This window comes from Pan paniscus, chromosome 4 (genome assembly GCF_029289425.2).
Source record: "Pan paniscus chromosome 4, NHGRI_mPanPan1-v2.0_pri, whole genome shotgun sequence".
In the NCBI taxonomy this organism is placed as follows: Eukaryota; Metazoa; Chordata; class Mammalia; order Primates; family Hominidae; genus Pan; species Pan paniscus.
The window spans coordinates 91910097-91928941 of record NC_073253.2 but is presented as its reverse complement, the minus strand read 5'-3'; the positions used below and the strand labels follow the sequence as shown (position 1 = coordinate 91928941).

The window sequence follows — 18845 nt, the reverse complement described above, 5'->3', positions numbered from 1 at the left end:
GTAAACAAAATATGCACACAAAGAAAAAAGATGCAGAAAAATACACCAAGATGTATATAGTGCCCATTTCTTTAGGTGCTAGAATCCTAGATGAGGGTGTTTATTTTCCATTTTTCTTTTCTTCTCTTTTTTTTTTTTTTGAGACAGAGTCTCGTTCTGTTGCCCAGGCTGGAGTGCAGTGGTGTGATCTCGGCTCCCTGCAACCTCCGCCTCCCAGGTTCAAGCAATTCTCCTGCCTCAGCCTCCTGAATAGCTGGGACTATAGGCGCCCGCACCCATGACCACGCCTGGCCAATTTTTGTATTTTTAGTAGAGATGGGGTTTCACCATATCGGCCAGGCTGGTCTTGAACTCCTCACCTTGTGATCCGCCCACCTCAGCCTCCCAAAGTGCTGGAATTACAGGCATGAGCCACCATGCCTGGCCAAGGGTGTTTATTTTCATTAAATTCTCTGGTACTTTCTAATTTTTTTCCAATAATTATATTTTAGCTACACAATCATTAAAAAGTACTAAAATTGGCATATATAATAATTATAAATACATGACATTATCGTGTTAATTTAAGAATATACACACAAGTTTAGAGCAGTAGTTTAAGCGGTAAGACTCAGGGTAATATTGTTTTTCACAAGTATGTATTACTTTTGTGATTAAAAAAGTCTAACTTTATTAAAAGTAAAAAAAAAGTTTGAGTCATTCAACATTGAATTCATGCATTTTAAAAGGAGGAGAGGTAAACACTGAGGAAAAGCATGCCACCAATGCCATTAGAGTAAGGAAAATGTAAAAAAACATCTTTTCCTTTAAGGCAGAATTTCCATTCGCTTTTATTTGTGTTTTCTTTTCTTTACTCATAAAAATAAATCCATTGTTAAATTTGAAGCTTTTAAAATTGGCTCTCTGAGATCATGCCCATTTTATACTTTAAATTCCATTCCCCAGGACTTTACTGAAATATGTTGCTAAAAGATTCACACTCTCTCAGTGTGGCCGGATGTGTCAGTTTCATCCTTTAAATAGATTTGATTGCAGGTCTGGAAAGACTTATTTGTTCTACTGTATTTAAAGTTGCTGATGTTAAGTGTTTTCATTTTTCTTTTTCCTCCTCTCTAGTTATTTTAACTTTGGCTTGTTAGTCCATGCAACTTTTGGTTCTGTAATTCCTCTACATCTGAGAAAGAATTGAAAAATTCATAACAATTGGTATAAACAAGCAAACATAAATAAATTCTCACAGACACTTACCTTACCCTATCCTCAAGTATTTGTATTTCAAACGCAGCATGACAAATGTATTAGCTTCAACATTCTATTACAATTGCTATAGGTAGCTGGGCGTGGTGGCTCACACCTGTAATCCTGGCACTTTGGGAGGTGGGAAGATTACTTGAGCCCGGGGAGGTCAAAGCTGCGGTGAGCCATGATCACACTACTGCACTCCAGCCTGGGTGACAGAGTAAGACCTCATCTCAAAAAATAAAAATAAAAATAAAAATAAAATTGCTGCAGGTATCTTAGGATCACTTAATGGTTGTGTGTTGGGGTAATATTCCAAAAAAGTAAAACCTATTGACAAATAGCAAGGGAGAAAGAACTCTGAAATTCACATGGTTACATTCATCTCCATGTGTGTTTTTGTTTGTTTGTTTGTTTGTTTTGAGACAGAATCTTGCTCTGTCACCCAGGCTGGAGTGCAGTGGCGTGATCTCGGCTCACTGCAACCTCTGCCTCCCGGGTTCAAGTGATTCTCCTGCCTCAGACGCCTGAGTAGCTGGGACCACGGGTGCGCGCCACCTTGCCTAACTAATTTTTTCTGGTATTTTTAGTAGAGATGGAGTTTCACCATTTTAGCCAGGATGGTCTCGATCTCCTGACCTTGTGATCTGCCCGCCTCAGCATCCCAAAGTGCTGGGATTACAGGCGTGAGCCACCGCACCCGGCCCTCCATGTATTTTTATATATGGCAATATAATGGTGGTTCTCATCATTTTTTCTTCTGGTTATACCCTCCCAAAGTCCTCCTCTGTGCCCTTTTCTGGCATTTCTAATAGAAATGTAGCAGAATAATAAGAAGAGAAGAAAAACTGTGAAGAAGTACCCCTAAGATAGAAAGCAAATTTTCAAAGTGATTTTGTTTCAAAGGCCCTGGTTTGTCCTCAGAGGGCTAACCAGTATATTTGCATATGCTTGGGGACAGTAAGTTATTTAACATTTGAGGGTACACGCCAGTTTGAAAATGGATTACTAAAAACCAAACTAAGCTTCTTAGTCTCACGTTTTGTTCAACAGAGCAGTAGGTAAGAAAATATTTGGGAGAAATAATCAGTTTCAGGAAGTCTTTCTCTGGTAATTTTGAGAAGAAAAGGAGATGGCAACAAACTATGGATGGTAGGCAGGGCAGATAACAAATTCAGATTGCTCATGGTTTTATAATCATGAACATCAAGGCTAACATAATGCCTAAAGTGGGACAGTTTCCTTGAACTGTCTCCAGGACACAATATCTCATTAATGACTTATTTGCACATAACATAAAGAATGAGGCCCTTTGAGACAGACCATTTTGGAAATATACCCTGACTACCAAGTCACCCACCCTCATGCTTGGCCACCTTAACAAATACATACAGGCAGAATTTAAGGAGAGAGAAGAGCTCTAGGAACCTCTTCCAGTTTTGAATGCTGCCCAATTCACAAATCATTCTTTGCTCAAATTCTGTTACGTTTATTTTGTCTAAAGCCACGATTTAAGCCATGGGGACAGAGCAAAGTCTCTATCCCCTCTTTACTTCTGCTGGTTGGGACAGAGCTGAAAGACTGGTATGTCCAGGCTCTGGCACAAGGGCAGGAGTCATGAATGTGAATTTACCAGAAATGCAATAAAACAATGTCAGAATTGCTATGCCAATAAAGAAAAGAAAAATTCGCTGTTCCTTCTTTAAACCAGAAGTTCAGCCTTTCAATTTTTAAAATCAAAGTCTGCCTCTTATAACATGGCTTCTTAACAGTGTTTTCCTTTCTAAACCTTTTATAAATATGGAGATGAGAGACATTATAATCCAGACATTATATACTTAACTATCTACCATCAGTTGTTACATACCAATAATGCCTGTACATCCTGTACATCCAAGGTGTAATATTTAAGTTTCCCAGTTATAATTGGCCAGAATGACCATATTAGTATTGGCTTTGTATCCAGTTGACCATATTGGAAAAGAAAACTTCCTTTTTAGGCAAATAACCTTAATTAACATTAATAGAGAATAACAACCAAAAACATTATTTACTGGTCTGGAGAATAAAAGAACACAATGGTTTTCAATCAGGAAGTGTTCAATATTTGCTCAATATTAATTTGATAAATAACCTATCTGGAAATATATTTAAAGGGTAGGGTTGATAAATGAGTTAAATGACACTAGGTAGATTTTCTTTTCTTCTCTTTTCTTTTCTTTTTTTTTTTTTGTGTCACCCAGCTGGAGTGCAGTGGCGTGATCTCGGCTCACTGCAACCTCTGCCTCCCAGGTTCAGGCGATTCTCCTGCCTCAGCTTCCAGAGTAGCTGGGATTACAGGTGCACACCACCACGCCCAGATAATTTTTCATATTTTTAGTAGAGATGGGGTTTCACTATGTTGGCCAGACTGGTCTTGAACTCCTGACCTCGTGATCCACCCACCTCGGCCTCCCAAAGTGCTGGGATTACAGGCATGAGCCACCATGCCCAGCTGACACTAGGTAGACTTTCATGTTGGGAAAAAGAAAAATTTGTGTTTTTTTTTAAATGGAAATTTATCTTTTATTAATTTAATCAGGAAACAGGATGAAATCTTAATATGTTTACTTCTACTTTGTATTTTTAAAGAAACATTTGCCTTTCATGGCTATAAAAAATTCACTAAAAACTTGCTTGGTAAGAAACAATCTAAATTACATTTTCATGGGTACTGGTGATGAAAACAATGATAGAAAATGGAGGCATAAACTTTAGTACAGAATGCATAGCAGGTTCTAGCCATAACAGCCTCCTTACATATTGACTATTTTGAAACTGCAGAAAATAAGCAGAAAGAAGAACTAAATTTCAGAAAAACACCTGATTAATGTTGATAATATAGAGAAAAATAAAATGATCACTTGATGCTTTCCAAATTTCCATGTACCTTTTAAAATCTGGCTATATGACGTTTACAAGTTAGAAACGACTCAATTTCTACTGGATGAAGATGGATGTATCATCCAGTTATATTGAGATTTAACACACAAAAAGCAGGTAAAGGAAGGCAAATCCTGTATCCTTTGGAAGGGCAGAACTTTCACATGACCCTTCCATAGAGAAGTAGGTCATTCTAAACAGTGCAAAGAATGGTATGTCATTCAGCAAAAGAAGAAACAGCCTCAAAGAAAACCCATCTCAAAGTGGGGAGATTTGGTTTTGCTAGTTTTCCACAGAATCTGTGCCAATAAAAATAGTTATCCCTTCCTTTTGTTTATGAATCTGAAGGACTGGCTAATCTGGCTGTCCCTGTCCTCCTTTCATGGTTTACTGTCATAAAAAAAGATTTTCCTTTCTACTACAGCAACCGTTTTCCCTTCTACACTTGACCTATTCGCCAACAAAACAATTTGGATTCACCAATTCCTATAGGGAAAACACCCTAAGTAACAAAGTTCTATTACTAAAGGGAAAGTATTCATACAGGCTCTATTCCCAGGAACAATTTTTTTATTTATTTTTAGTGATTTCCTTTTACATTCTTGAATCAAATCTTGGTTAAATCAAAATGTCCCAATATTAAGCAAAGTAGAAGCTCTTTGCTACATCATTATTTAATATTTCAAGGCAGACTTCACAGTTTAAAAGCAAGAGAAAATGAAAGCCCAGTATTGTGGAAATTACCTCATCTGATCCTTTCTTTTCTCCTGGTTTGGAAGGCGATTCACTGGTTTTTTCACTGACATGCTATAAGAAAGTAAAAAATAATGCTTAATAAAGGAAGATGACACAGATGACAGTAACTTTAATCCCCAAAGGCTAAATGCATACCCTTTTTTTTTAAAAAAAAGGACCACTTTAATCTTCCTCCTGAGAATGCTGGTAATTCACACCAACGTAGGTGGCTCTCAAAAATCAAGGGATGCTACATACATTCATTTGGGATCTAGAAGGTCAGTCTGTAATTAACTAGATGCAGAGCTGATGGTGATGCCAAGGCGGCATCTTGTCTCCTACAAAATGCCTCATGAATTTTAAGCTCAAGTTTTCAGCACGGTAGACATCTCATTCATCAAGGAGATGAGATAAGAACCATGTTTCATCTGAAGCCATACTTAAGGCTCAGTTCAGCATGGACTCAATTGTCCTCCAAGGGAATTCCCTAGAGTTCTTCCGCGTATCCACCAATGCAGAAAGATAAAACCTGAAGGACAAAGACCATACCTGCAACTTCTTCTATGTGTTATGGCTTTAAGATTTCATTATGTCTATAAAGAGAATTATTTTTCTTACTAGGACACCGAGGATAAATACAATTTTTAAAAGTGTTATTTTATTTTTAATTAACACATAACAATCATACATATTTATGGGGTACAAGGTGATGTTTTGAATATACATTGGGTAATGATCAAATCAGGTTAATAACTAAATCTATCGCCTCAAACATTCATCATTTCTTGTGGTGAGGACATTCAAAATCCTGTTTTCTAGTTATTTTGAAGTATATAATACATTACTGTTAACTGCAGTCACCCTACTGTGCAATAGAACAACAGATCTTATTCCTCATAACTGTCTTTATACCCATTGATCAAACTCTCCCTAATGCAAATATTTTTACGTGGGGTATAAAAGCTTCAAGTAGCTTACATATTCATTTGTATTGGCGATAAGATAAAATAAGCCATAACTTTACTGAAATGTTTTGAGAAGTGAAAAAATAGTTGTATGTTCCTGAATAGGGGGCACAAAGAATTATTCCATTTCTGTCACACTGTGGGATGTTCAAAAAAGTGGGAAAAGGGAGCCAAATATGAAAAAATAAAAGCTCATCACTGGATTCAGTCCTAATCATCCTCAATTGAATCAAAATATGCTATTATGTTCCCTAAAGCAGAATCATAACCTAGATATATAGGTCAGTGAAATTATCTGAATTAAGAATAATAATAGTAATAATAATAATTTATGTTATTATTACATACAAGGCACTTCCGTACAGTCTTGATACAAAAAATAAGCTCATGTTGTTTTATAAATGAGAAAACTAAGAATAATAGTGATTTGATGGTGTTTACAAGGAAACATAACTAGTAAATGGGAAAAGGTCACAAAGCAGGCTTTCTGACTAAAATCTGTTGTTTGCCACTAGAACACACTAAATGGAATTAGATAATATTTTCTTTAATCATATCAACAGATATGCTACTAAAAATGGCCAAGGAATACCAAACCTGTGGCTGAAATCCTTTCTCGATAGTGTTTTGTATGAACAACTAGCCAAAAGGCATGTTCGTGACTCTACAATTCTTACCCAGAAGAAACACTCTCATGGATTAGTGATTGGCATCCACTGAAAAGCAGCCAGGGTGCAATAGCTTGGTGAAACCCTCTACAGGTCTTTTACCTATACATCCTAGTCAAGGGTTTGTTTGTACATAGTTGAGGGCAATCTATTGAATAATTAAATGAATCTTTTAAAAATGAACCATTTTAAAGTCCACTTATATATCAAGGCTATATGGCAATTGATAAATATTAGAATAATTGATGAGCACAAGATTTCTAAAAGCCAGACTTGAGGGGAAAATATTACTTATCTCTGTTAAAGTAAATAAGGGGGCCATTAGCATGAGGTGGTCTCTGTCCTCGGATACCTTACTAAGCACACTGAAATTTAACTTGAAGGCATTTCTTGTAAATGACTTAAAACAAAACAAAAATTGCCTCAGCCAATCATAACCAGCCAACCAGCTTATTGGTTATATAACTACAAACCTCTCATCAGACCATACCTAAATAAGGCAAATGCCTAGTTGTAGCCAATCAAGTAATTTCTTCACTTTGCTTCCACATTCAGCTATAAAAGCTTGCTGCTCATGCTGCTGGTGTGTACTGAGCTCTCTGAACCACTTTTGATTTTCAGTACTGCCCAATTCATAAATCATCCTTTGCTCAAATAAGCTCTGTTAAATTTGTCTAAAATTTTTCTTTAAACATCTCTAAAAAAATCATTCTAGAAAGACAGAGATGACCAAATCTGTCTCCTTCCAGAACTGGTAATTTTAGAACCATGATATCACATCCATAATCTGTAATTCATATTTTTTCAGATTACATAAGTAATAATAATAGCCACTGTTTTATTGGGTGTTTACTATTTTGAGTGCCTCATTTACTTGTCAGGAGGTGTAATTATTCCATTTCACAAATGAGAAACTTTAAAAGGTGACTTGTTCTTGTCTGGTACAAGGTTCCATGCTCTCCAGAGAGTCTCATTCTGCTTTCTGCTCATGTGGCAAATACATATCATAATTTATTACCCCACAGTAAATGCATGTACAGCCTTTTCTCCCTTAAAATAACAACTTAAAATAACAACTTTAAAATTATGTACTGTAAGCATTGTTATTTTCTGACTTCAAAAGAAAAAGTTGCTCACAATAGAAAGCCATTTTAAAATACACAAAAGTATAATGACATAAATAAAAATCACTTATAATAAAAGGCCAACTTTTTTAGAACTTCATGAATTATATTTTTCCAGTTATTTATTATTTTTTTTTTTTGAGACTGAGTCTCACTCTGTCACCCAGGCTGGAGAGCAGTGGTGCGATCTCGGCCCACTGCAACCTCCACCTCCTGAGCTCAAGCTATTCTCGTGCCTCAGCCTCCCAAGTAGCTGGGATTACAGGTGTGCACCACCACATCCGATTAATTTTTGTACTTTTAGTAGAGATGGGGTTTTGACATGTTGATCAGGCTGGTCTTGAACTCCTGACATCAGTTGATCCACCCTCAGCCTCCCAAAGCGTTGGGATTACAGGCGTGAGCCACCGCTCCCGGCCCAGTTCCTATTTTAAGCCCAGCTTTTTATTATGAAAAATTTCCAACGGACAGAAAAGTTGAAAGAATAATACAATGAATGCCCATATTCCCCCCGCTCAGATTTCAACAACTATTAACATTGTTGCCATATTTTGCCCTATTTGCATACACACACACAGGCATACATACAGACACAGAAAGAGAGAGAGAGAGAGACAGAGAGAGAGAACAAGAGGGCACTACATGTCTTTATATACCTGTATGGGAAAGTAAATCACAGACATCCTGAAATTTTAACCCTAAACTTTTCACCATGCATCTCCTTAAATTTGAGAACATTTTCCCAAATGGTATTGGTATATACCCAATACTATTATCACCCTAAGACAATTAACAGGTATTTCCAGTAAATAACAACTTTATCAATTAACCATTGCCCTGATCATTTATTGAAAATTATTCAATATTCAGCAGTCTGTTAATGATGTAAAGTCAATTGTATCTTTTCACTGAGAGAGATTCATGAAATAATTGAGTACTTTTCACATAACTGAGAGGATGGAATGAAATACTTGGGAATGACATATGTCAAATTCGATCCAGCTCAGGAATCTGCAGGCGTCTTTCTAAAGAGCGAAGAGAGAACTCTGCTGACCACTACTACGTGTAACTGCTGGGTTGAGGAGAGTGAGATGAGCAGGGAACAGGGAAGGATTGACAGCTGGGGAAAGAGAACTGAACCACAAAACTAATTAGAGAAAAGAAATTAACACCTCCTAAGCATCTGCTCTGTGCTAGGCCCAGTGCCAGGCATCTCCTATGTGGTCTTCTTTGCTCCCCATAGCAGCTCTAGAGAGTACCCACTGTCGCCTTGGTTCATGAATAAAGCAACTGAAGATCTGAACAGTGATGTTCTCCATGGTGATACCACTCAGGATTACGTGGGCCAAAGACTAGGCTACTTTGGATCTAGTTAAAAGCTAACTAGGATCTTAGGATTTTCATCAAGAAAGTCTTTAGAGCATGCGGGTGATCTGAAATGAGAACAAAACAAAAGGCACGAAAAATAACAAAACATGAAAACTTCCTCTTCTAAAACTTGTTTTATAAATGAACTGAACACACAATACTTATGAATTCTGTCCTGTATTGGCAGCTAGAGAGGAGGCCAAAGACAGGAAGAGCAGGACAGGATGCCATAGTAAAGAATTTCACTGGAAGGACAAGGCCATAGAAGACAGGAGACTAGATGGGGGCTAAGATGAAGGTCGTATGTGCTCCAGAAGCTCAGAGCCAGAGAAAAAAATCAGATCAAGGGCTTTGCTATCTTAACTCAAGAAGGAATAATTTTCCAAACTGTTTTCACCCCCTTTATCACATAGTTGGCAAGTACAACTGTCGTTTGTCCTCATTCTAGGTGACAGCCTCTATACGTTTAAAATCTGCCATAGCAAACCCATAAATCTGAAAAACATCAATAAGAGCTAAGTGCAATAAGGCTCAGAGCCTGAGCTCTCACCCAGCTAAGGGCTTCTGCCAGGGCAAGGTTCAACTCTGCCACATTTGGGCACCTGCCCTGTTGTTACCCAGATACACACAGATACATAGACAGCCAAGGGAACATGTCACACAAAACAAGATAAAAATCAAAGAAACTAGGCCGGGCACAGTGGCTCATGCCTGTAATCCCAACACTTCGGGAGGCCGAGGTGGACAGATCAGGAGATCAGGAGTTCGAGACCAGCCTGGCCAATATGGTAAAACCCTGTCTCTACTAAAAATACAAAAATTAGCTGGGCATGGTGGTGCACACCTGTAGTCCCAGCTACTCCGGAGGCTGAGGCAGGAGAATTACTTGAACCCAGGAGGTGGAGGTTGCAGCGAGCTGAGATCGTGCCATTGCACTCCAGTCTGAGTAACGAGCAAAACTCCATCACAAAAAAAGAAAAAAAAATCAAAGAAACTTCTTCACATATAAAAGAAGCAAGAAGACAGAAAAGCAGCCCTTGCCAGCATTAAGTCCAGCTGTGAAAAGAGTATGAAATGCTAGTGTGCTTCTGAAATGCCTTTGCTTTATTATTATTATTTTTTAAAGTATGAGGCTTCTTTTAGGAGGAAAGGAAAACATTCTAAAGTAAAATTGTGCTGATGGTTGTGACCACCCTGTGACTATACTAAAACATATTGTATCATATGTCTTGGTGGGTGATTTATTTGAAAACTTAAACATTTTCCTTCTTCAATGTGGCGACAATTTCATCGAGATAGTATTTGCATGTCCAGGGACAGCTGTGGAAAAATCATGGAGCAATAAAAGGTTATCTTGATACCCTCTGGACTCTCCGAGCTCATGGAACTCAGCTCTCTACCATCACACACACTGAGAAAGGCTTCTACCAGGGGCTCCTGAGGATCACAAAGACTTCAGGTTAGCAGTGGGTCCCATCCTTCAGTGCCTGTCACAAGCACCTGGGAAGCTTTTAGAAACATTTGTGTCAGGGCACAGGGATTTAGATTTAGTTTGAATAGAATGGGGCCTGGCCATGTATAAATTTTTCTAAAGTTCCCCAGATGATTCCAATATACAGCCAGGATTGAGAACCACTGGTTTTGGGGGAAGATTTATGGGCACCATGATAGGAAGCGGAAGTTTCCGCTCCTCAAACCATCCCACTGAGTCGTCACCCATGGGGAGGTTCCCAGGGTCAGGCAGACTGGGGTGGCTCTGGGCTCCTCCTGGGTAAACTCTGATTGGTCAGTGAAGCAGCACAGTGCCCTATGTCCACACCAGTGTTTCCTGTCAAATTCTGAGCTTTGCCCTATTAATGGAGTATCATATTTTCATATTTGCACATTAATCTCTATTTTCTCAGTAAATCAAACAAATTAGCACTTTATTGTACACTCTCTTGCTTACTGATTACTTTATAAACTTACATCTTGCCTTCCTAATCACAGGGTAAATTATATCCTTTTTTTCCTAGATGTGTGGTAGGACCATAACAAAGAATTCTTGATTGAATGACCATGTTCCCACAAACCTATAAACATTCCCTGAGAAGTAATTTTGCTCTTTTCAGATCAGTAAACTAGACAAAAGAGAAAGAGGCCAAGAAGGTAGCTTGAAAAATTAAGAGACAATGTGCAAATTGGTATTTCCCACAAAAATGCCTTAAAATATATTTGTATATGTATTCTACTTGCTAAAGCAAAATTATTCAGCAAACAAGCAGATGGACCAAAGCTTCTGTAAAGCTGGTTTTCCTTCAGAACAGTCTCCCTGGGTGCAGATCCTAGGACTGTCTGCCTTCAGGTGGATTCCTTGTTCCACTTCTGCTGTGTTCAAATTGTAGTGGAACTTTGCTGGCTGCAATTCTCTTGATGGATGGCCTCAAGTTGGGTTTAGCCAACAGCAGGCGCTGCCAGGAGACTAGAGGTGGTGGGTGGGTGGTATTCCCTTTGCCCCACCCCCTCCTCCAGTAGCACCTCCTGCAAGATGGGTTGGCTGTGGTTCCAGCTTCTGCAAGGTGACCCTTGTCCTCCCTGTGTCCCTCTAGACTAGGGATGGTAGCAGCTTCCTGCAATTTCTAATCTCTGGGTTGCCTCACCCTCCCCTGACGGCTTCCCAGCCTTTTTTTTTAACCTGGGTAACCAATTCCCTATGTTACACTCCCTTTGTTTTAAATACTCAGAGTCATTTCTGTCTGTTAGTTGACTGCAATAAACTCTGATAGGGCAGAAACAGCCTAGATTTGTAAGGCTATATGACCGTGACCTTGGGCAGATAATTTAATTTTTCAGTTTCTTTTTGTAAAATAGGGCTAATGGTATCTATCCCAGGGGCTGGCAAATTTATGAAAAGAGTTGACATTAGTGACGTGCCTGGTTCATTGCCTTGTTCATTTTAAGAACACAATTAAAATTATTTCACTCCCTTCTTTTTCCCTGGCAATCTGACTGTGGTGAATTAGAAGCCAGTGAGTTTAGGTTTGAGGGTTTCATTTTCTAAGGCTGTAAACATTAGAACAGAAGAATTTAGTATTTTACTTTCCCTAAAGTACAAAGGAACCTTATCAGGTTCATCTGATTAAGTTTTTGTTTAGTACTTTGTCTATCTCATGACTGTGTATTATATATTATTCTCACATCTTCGTATAACACTCAAGGAGATAAACTACATGGGGGTTAAAGAATTCATTTTCCCAACAAACTACAGCAATTTGGTTACAAGGATGACTTATATTTGCAATTCCCATGCTTTAAAACATGTTGAAAGGGTGTGTGTGTGTGCACGCGTGTCTGTGCTGGTAGCTGTGATGGTTAACAGATAAAACAAGATTGGCACAATGTTGACAATTATTGACACCAATGATTGGTATATGAAGAGGTCATTATACTTATTTATTTATTTATTCATTTATTTATTGAGACGGAGTCTTGCTCTGTCGCCCGGGCTGGAGTGCAGTGGTGCAATCTTGGCTTACTGCATGCTCCGCCTCCTGGGTTCACGCCATTCTCCTGCCTCAGCCTCCTGAGTAGCTGGAATTACAGGCGCCTGCCACCACGCCCAGCTAATTTTTTGTATTTTTAGTAGAGATGGGGCTTCACCATCTTGGCCAGGCTGGTCTTGAACTCCTGACCTTGTGATCCATCCGCCTCAGCCTCCCAAAGTGCTGGGATTACAGGCGTGAGCCACCGCACCCAGCCTCATTATACTCTTCTCTTATTCTGTGTACTAATGCTTAATATATATTAAGGATTAACTGCATAGCTGTAATTCTGAAATCCCTCTGTTTTCACTGAACCCCAAGTGTTCGTTTTTTCTAACATTTTAAGATTTCAGTGGACATGACAAGATGACACCGTAAAGGTACAGGCCCTTTGTGTCCAATTTTCAGAGGTGGCATCTATTGCCTGTCATAGATTAGCTCCCGGGATTCACCTGAAGTAAGGATGGATGAGTTTTTCTTAAGTCAAAGGGGGTATCATGAGAATTTAAATAGTTGCTTTGTTGCCACAGCAGTCGTCATGAGAATGAACTTGTAGTTTTATCTATGAGAAATGCAAGAGGAGGCCAGGCACAGACCACTGCACGATTTTTTTGTGTCCACCGCACTCTGCACAAAACTGACACACAGCAGGTGGACAATAAACAACTGTGAACATCTTTGAGCTTTACCAAATTTATTCTTATGTTCTATGAGTTTCCTACAACCAAAACAAATTTCATACATTTTTAGGAAACTATAACTTTAGACCTTTTTCTTCCTGAGTTAACTGACTTTTCCATCTGAGGAGATAACTTACATGAACAGTGTTTATTGGATGGAACTGTTCTTGCATTTTTCTTAACTGGAAGACATCTGATATACTTCCCCCCGCCCCCCGCCTTTATGGTGGCTCTAAAGCTTTCTGGGTATGTTTTCATGAAAGGAAAATGAGACAACTCAAAGAACAGAACTTTAGTATCTGTTAATATGATTTTCATCTTAAAAATACCTCAAGGGGGAAAAATGATGTACTACTTAGAGTAGTTTTGTATCTGCTGAGACAATCTAGTCAGAACTAATTACCCACCTATCCACATGGAATCTCACATGACCCCCCACTGTTCCCACCCCCAGAAGGCTATAGCATTCTTTAAAAGGCATCTGTAGAATATAATTAACCTTCTGGGAAGTGCCAAAACTGATTTAAAGAAAGATATTATCAGATGCTACTCTTGGTTTAAAAGGCTTATACACAATGGGGCGAGAACTAATTCAAAGACTGTCAGCTGAAAGAGAAAGGCTGTATTTGACCTCTATGTTTCCATTACCCTAAAGTCTGTGCCCTTTTTGCAGGCCCTGTTATTTGCCTTCCTTAGTTCTGAAATTCACTGTGAGCAAGTGATCTGTCCTGCCATGGGAGGCTTGCAACATTCTTCCCAGGCTGGAAGCAATGATGGGGCCTCCCAAATGACTGGGCTCCTTGATCATGCTGTCACTAGGTCTATGGATCTAATTAGGCTAAGAAACACCTTTAATTAACATAGTCTAATAGAATCAACTTATGATTCAGGAATGTGATTACTGGTGTGGGCCAAATTAACCTTCGTTCATGCTTGATCATTACATAGCTCATAGACGTTCTTCAAATTTAGCTCTGCAAAGTTGTGTGGTGTGTGTGTGTGTGTGTGTTTACTACAACCACATTTTTCAGAAGATAAAGTCAATAGGATTGATGGCATTCAATGTGGAAATATACATTGCAACGTTTCACTGACTAGCTTTATAGGTGGCATGCTGTTAAACAAACGCATCTGAGACATGTCTTTTAATTATTTCATTTTATTCTGCCTAAATTTTGAAAGTTAGATCATTTATAACCTTTTCAGTACTTAAAGGATTCCACAAAGATATTTTAATTATAGGATTTACCTGAAGTATTCTGAGATGTCTGTGTATATACCGATATCTGTGTTTATATCTGTAGATATATATGCATATAAATCTGTCTATATATGTATTATACATGCATGTGTATATACAGACATCTGTATTTATATCTGTAGATATATACACACATAAATCTAGATGTCTATATATGTATTATACATGCATGTGTGTATTATATATAAATATGCACATATATGTATATTGGATTGTATATGTTTGTATGTGTGTATGTATATGTGTGTGTGTGTGTGTGTGTGTGTGTGTTATAAACTGGCTCCATGGACCTTTGGGGGATTTATGGGTGGTCTTTTGGAAATCTCTGAACTCCCTGAAGCTATATTGGAAACTGCATTTTGTGTATGTTTGTATGTATTTTGTTGTGGGAAAGCAGTCCATAAATCCCATTTGATTCTCAAAATTGTCTGTGACCACCCACCTATCACCAAAGGAAAAAAAGAAAGTTTAGGAGTCCATGGTCTAGCGCTATACTGTCCATTACTATAGCCCCTAGCTGCTTGTGGCTACTGAACACTCTTGAAATGTGGCAAGTGTGAATTGAGATGTGCTGTTAATGTAAATATACATTGGATTTTGAAGAATTAGTATAAAAAAGAATGTAAAATATCTCAATGGCTTATACACTGATTACATGATGAAATAATAATATGTGGGATATAGTAGGTTAAGTAAAATATATCAATTAGCACAAATTTCACCTGCTTTTTGTTGCGATGTTGTTGTTAAAGTGGCTCCTTGGAAATCTGAAATTGCAGACGTGGCTCACATTATGTTTCTATTGAATAGCACTGGTTTGGGCAAAGCTAAAGCTTGATCACAGGCATGTAGCTGGTTCTAGGAAGTTCCTACTAGCAAAAAGTTTTCATGATAGTACCAAAATTGGATTCTAAGAGAGGTTTTAGCAAAAACATCAGATTGTGACTAAACAAAACAGGGTTAAAAGCATAGATTTAAATTACTTTCATCCAAGTAACCCAGCAGAGTTTCCTTGAGAGAATCATGAGTCTGGAAGGAGAAGTTTGATGTCAACTCTGAACTACTGCTATCCATATTTGCAGATAAGGTACATGGTACATTTTGATAAGAACCTTAGGCCAATAATGACTCAAAGCAAATTGATGTGGTTTGTTCTTACCACATCAATCAAATGCTACATGTAAAAGCCCAGGAAATGTACTGGAAAACATTCATGAAGAAGTATCTCAAGGGAAATTGGAATTCCCAATTCTTAAAAGTATATGTGTATGACATTTTGACTTTTAAATCTAATTAGTCCTCACCAATACTTATGTAGTGCATATAATTTCTATTTTACACATGTGAAAACAGGTTGAAAAGGTTGACTTATTTCCATTTGAGAAAAACTCTTTGTTCTCCACAGTGTACATGGAGGCTTTAAACAGCACTTGTAGGCCCAGTGCAGTGGCTCATGCCTGTAATCCCAACATTTTGGGAGGCTGAGGTGGGAGGATTGCTTGAGACCAGGAGTTTTAGACTAGCCTGGGCAACATAGTGAGAGAGACCCTGTACAGTATATTGTATGTGTGTGTGTGTGTGTGCATATATATATATATTTACACATATATATGCACACACATATATATGCACACACATATATATGCACACACATATATTTACACATATATATGCACACACATATATTTACATATATGTGTAAATATATATATGCGCACACACACTATAAATATACACACATACACACTATACATATATACTATTTATATAGAAACGGAGAATAAAAAATAATCTAAAAAAAAACACTACTTGTGGGATATAATTCTGCCTGGCACATAATAGATGATCAATAAATGTCCATTGTCCGATAAGTAACAGTTTCTTTCTTGATTCTTATACAGGGTAGCTAGCTCCAAAGAATGTCTGATTCCAACATCTTTGCTTTTTCCAATACCACATGCCAAGAGAGAAAAAGACACACCTAATTTTTTAATTCTCACCATAAATCAATGAGACATAAACATTTTGGCTCTCACTGTCAACAAAACTCCTGTGTGTGATTTTTTTTTGGAAAGCAATCTAATGTTAAATCATGCTTCCTGGTTCCAAAACACTAGAAGTGCCAGCTTGACTGGATATCACACCTAATTGGTAGGACAAACATTCAATGCACCAAACAAATGGAACGTTCTTGTCCCTCATCCAAAGTAATAAAGTACAGAGAAGCTCGCTTTTGTGCGCGCTGTCTCTCTCTCCCTCCCTCTCTCACTTCCTCGCTTTCTTTCCTCCACCCCTCCACCGCTCTCTCCAAGGGTCTTGGTCTCAGATCTCAGTTGCTTCTGCCCCTTGATGTTTGGGATTTTCTCCTTGCCTCACATTGCAGCTGCCTCTCCTTTGCGTCGGCGAATGTACGTCCAACAATCGCCCTCTAAAAGTTTTGAACTTTACTTAGGGGTTAAAAAAGAACTCTAGATCAAACCTCTTGCGAGCTGCGTCCTAGTGCATTCAGGAATCCACCTCCTAGACAGAATTCCTCCAGCAACAATTCCAGTTCCATCCCACTTGTGAGTGCCAGCAGAGCATAGTGCTTGACATCGGGGCGAGAGAGGTGCATGCGCCGCGCACGCTCGGGCGCGCTCATACATACCACAAGAGGGTGAGTCCCCTGCCTCTCCCCGAGCCTAACCTGAAGGTCTGCGAGGAGGTCGCACCCGGTCCGCACCCCTTCCCCGCCAAACCCCGGACAACGCTTCATCCGCACGCCCAGAAGGGCAAAGCAAACACACTCCCTTCCAACACACTCCCTTCCCGGTCCTGCCCAGGCACAACCCCTCCTATTTACCGTCTTGTACCACCAGCTGGCGAATGCCATGGCAACAACCGGCTGGCTCCGATACGCACGGCGGGGGAGCCGGCGAGGAGGGCGCGGGGTGCTGCGTTGGAGGCGCCGGGCTCACACTCCGCTTGGCCGGGACCGGGCTGGCACTGAGCTCCGCACATCCCAAGGTGGCTGCCAGGTGGGCAGAACCCTGGGGGTGGGGCCCGGCGCAGGCCCCGCCCCTCCTCGCCCGCCCAATTTGGCTCGAGGCTGGTTAGGGAAGAGGCTCTGCGTCTCCAAGCAGCCACGCCCTGCGGCCCGGCCTTAGCGCGGAAGACTACATCCCGCTGTCCAGTGAAACCACCCCACTCGCTCGGGGGTCCTGGGTGAACCTCATTCCCCGTTCATCCTCATCCACCCACGTCTTACCAGCCAACTTTTCTTGACGCGTCCCCCCCTCCACTCTACCCGGCCAACGCCACGCCCAGCGCACTGGCCCCGGCCGGGGAACCGAAGCCACCTGCAGCCACCTGCCTGGCAACGGCCAAGCCCCTAGCCCTCTCCCTGCCCCGCGGGGGCGCCGGGGACTGCAGACCCGCCAGCCTGGCAACGCCCAGGGAGGGAGGCCACAGCTCCGGGACCCGGACCCCCATCGCCCAGCCCCGCGACGCCGACAGGAGCGCCACTCACCTCATGGGTGCGGCGGGCGGCGGCTGCTCGCCGGGGCCGCGGGGAGGCGGCGGGCTTCTGACCGGGCTGGGACATGGCGAGGCCGCTGCGGGCGCTGCCTCCGGGAATGCGCCGCGGAGAGTGGCGGGGAGGCCTGGCGGGGAGTCCTGCCAGGGAGGGAGGGAGGGAGGGAGGGAGGGAGCGGAGGGCCCGGGAGCGGGCGGTGAAGCAGCTTTTCCGACCCCACCCCAGGTCTGCGCCGGGGTTCCCCTAGCCCCGATGGGCCCTCCCCGCGATGGGCCCTCCCCTTCCTGCCCGCGGAGGGACCCGGGCTCCTGCCCTGTAACTTAACACCCTCCGCCCTGGTCCTCACCCGGTGACCCTCCCCGGCCCCAGCACTGCTCTGGTCCCGGTTGGTCAGAAAGAAGGGGTTGGAGGTTGCAGCGTTCCTCCTTCGATGCCCAGATCTAGCTTGCAGTTGTGCAACGAGAGAGCGGGACCCGGGCGTGGCCCGTCTACGCTTCGACCCTCCTTCCAAGAATCCGGAGAAGTAGATACTCTTTCTACATTCTGCTCCGCTTTAGCTGCGAGAGTTTACCAACTCAAATCTGGCCCAAGCCTGGACAGTCTAGATAAGGAAGCGGATCATAAAAACAAATTGGTCTGTGTGTGTGTGCGTGCACGCGCCTGTGTATGTTTTATATGATTTTACTTTGTTTTTTGGCAGTTTCGAATTTTAATAAACTTTTATGGGGAGGAGAACATAGGTTCCAATGCAAAACGGAGAACAGTCCCAAATTTAAACCCTTATAGTCTTTCTAGAGTCTGGCGAGTTTTGTTTCTGAAGCTAGATTGCTTTTGTCTTGGGCTCATCT

At 40.8% G+C, this 18845-nt stretch overlaps 1 protein-coding gene across 38 annotated transcripts in view; it reads right to left on the bottom strand.

The window, feature by feature from the left end:
- The window catches only part of CAST (calpastatin), a 112411-nt gene extending 93850 nt beyond the window's left edge, over nucleotides 1-18561 (bottom strand). For 27 of the 38 annotated variants that reach the window (XM_063604539.1, XM_063604540.1, XM_034960274.4 and 24 more), the window contains exons 1-2: nucleotides 17992-18561; nucleotides 4906-4968 (exon numbers count right to left, since the gene is read on the bottom strand). In XM_063604539.1, the coding sequence (XP_063460609.1) occupies nucleotides 4906-4968; nucleotides 17992-18066 (138 nt within the window). In that variant the 5' untranslated portion in view covers nucleotides 18067-18561. Of the gene's footprint in view, nucleotides 1-4905; nucleotides 4969-17325; nucleotides 17543-17991 lie in introns of those variants that run through there. The other 11 variants (XM_034960267.3, XM_034960280.3, XM_063604559.1 and 8 more) reach the window with 6 other exon arrangements.
- Between the last annotated feature and the right edge of the window lie 284 nt (nucleotides 18562-18845).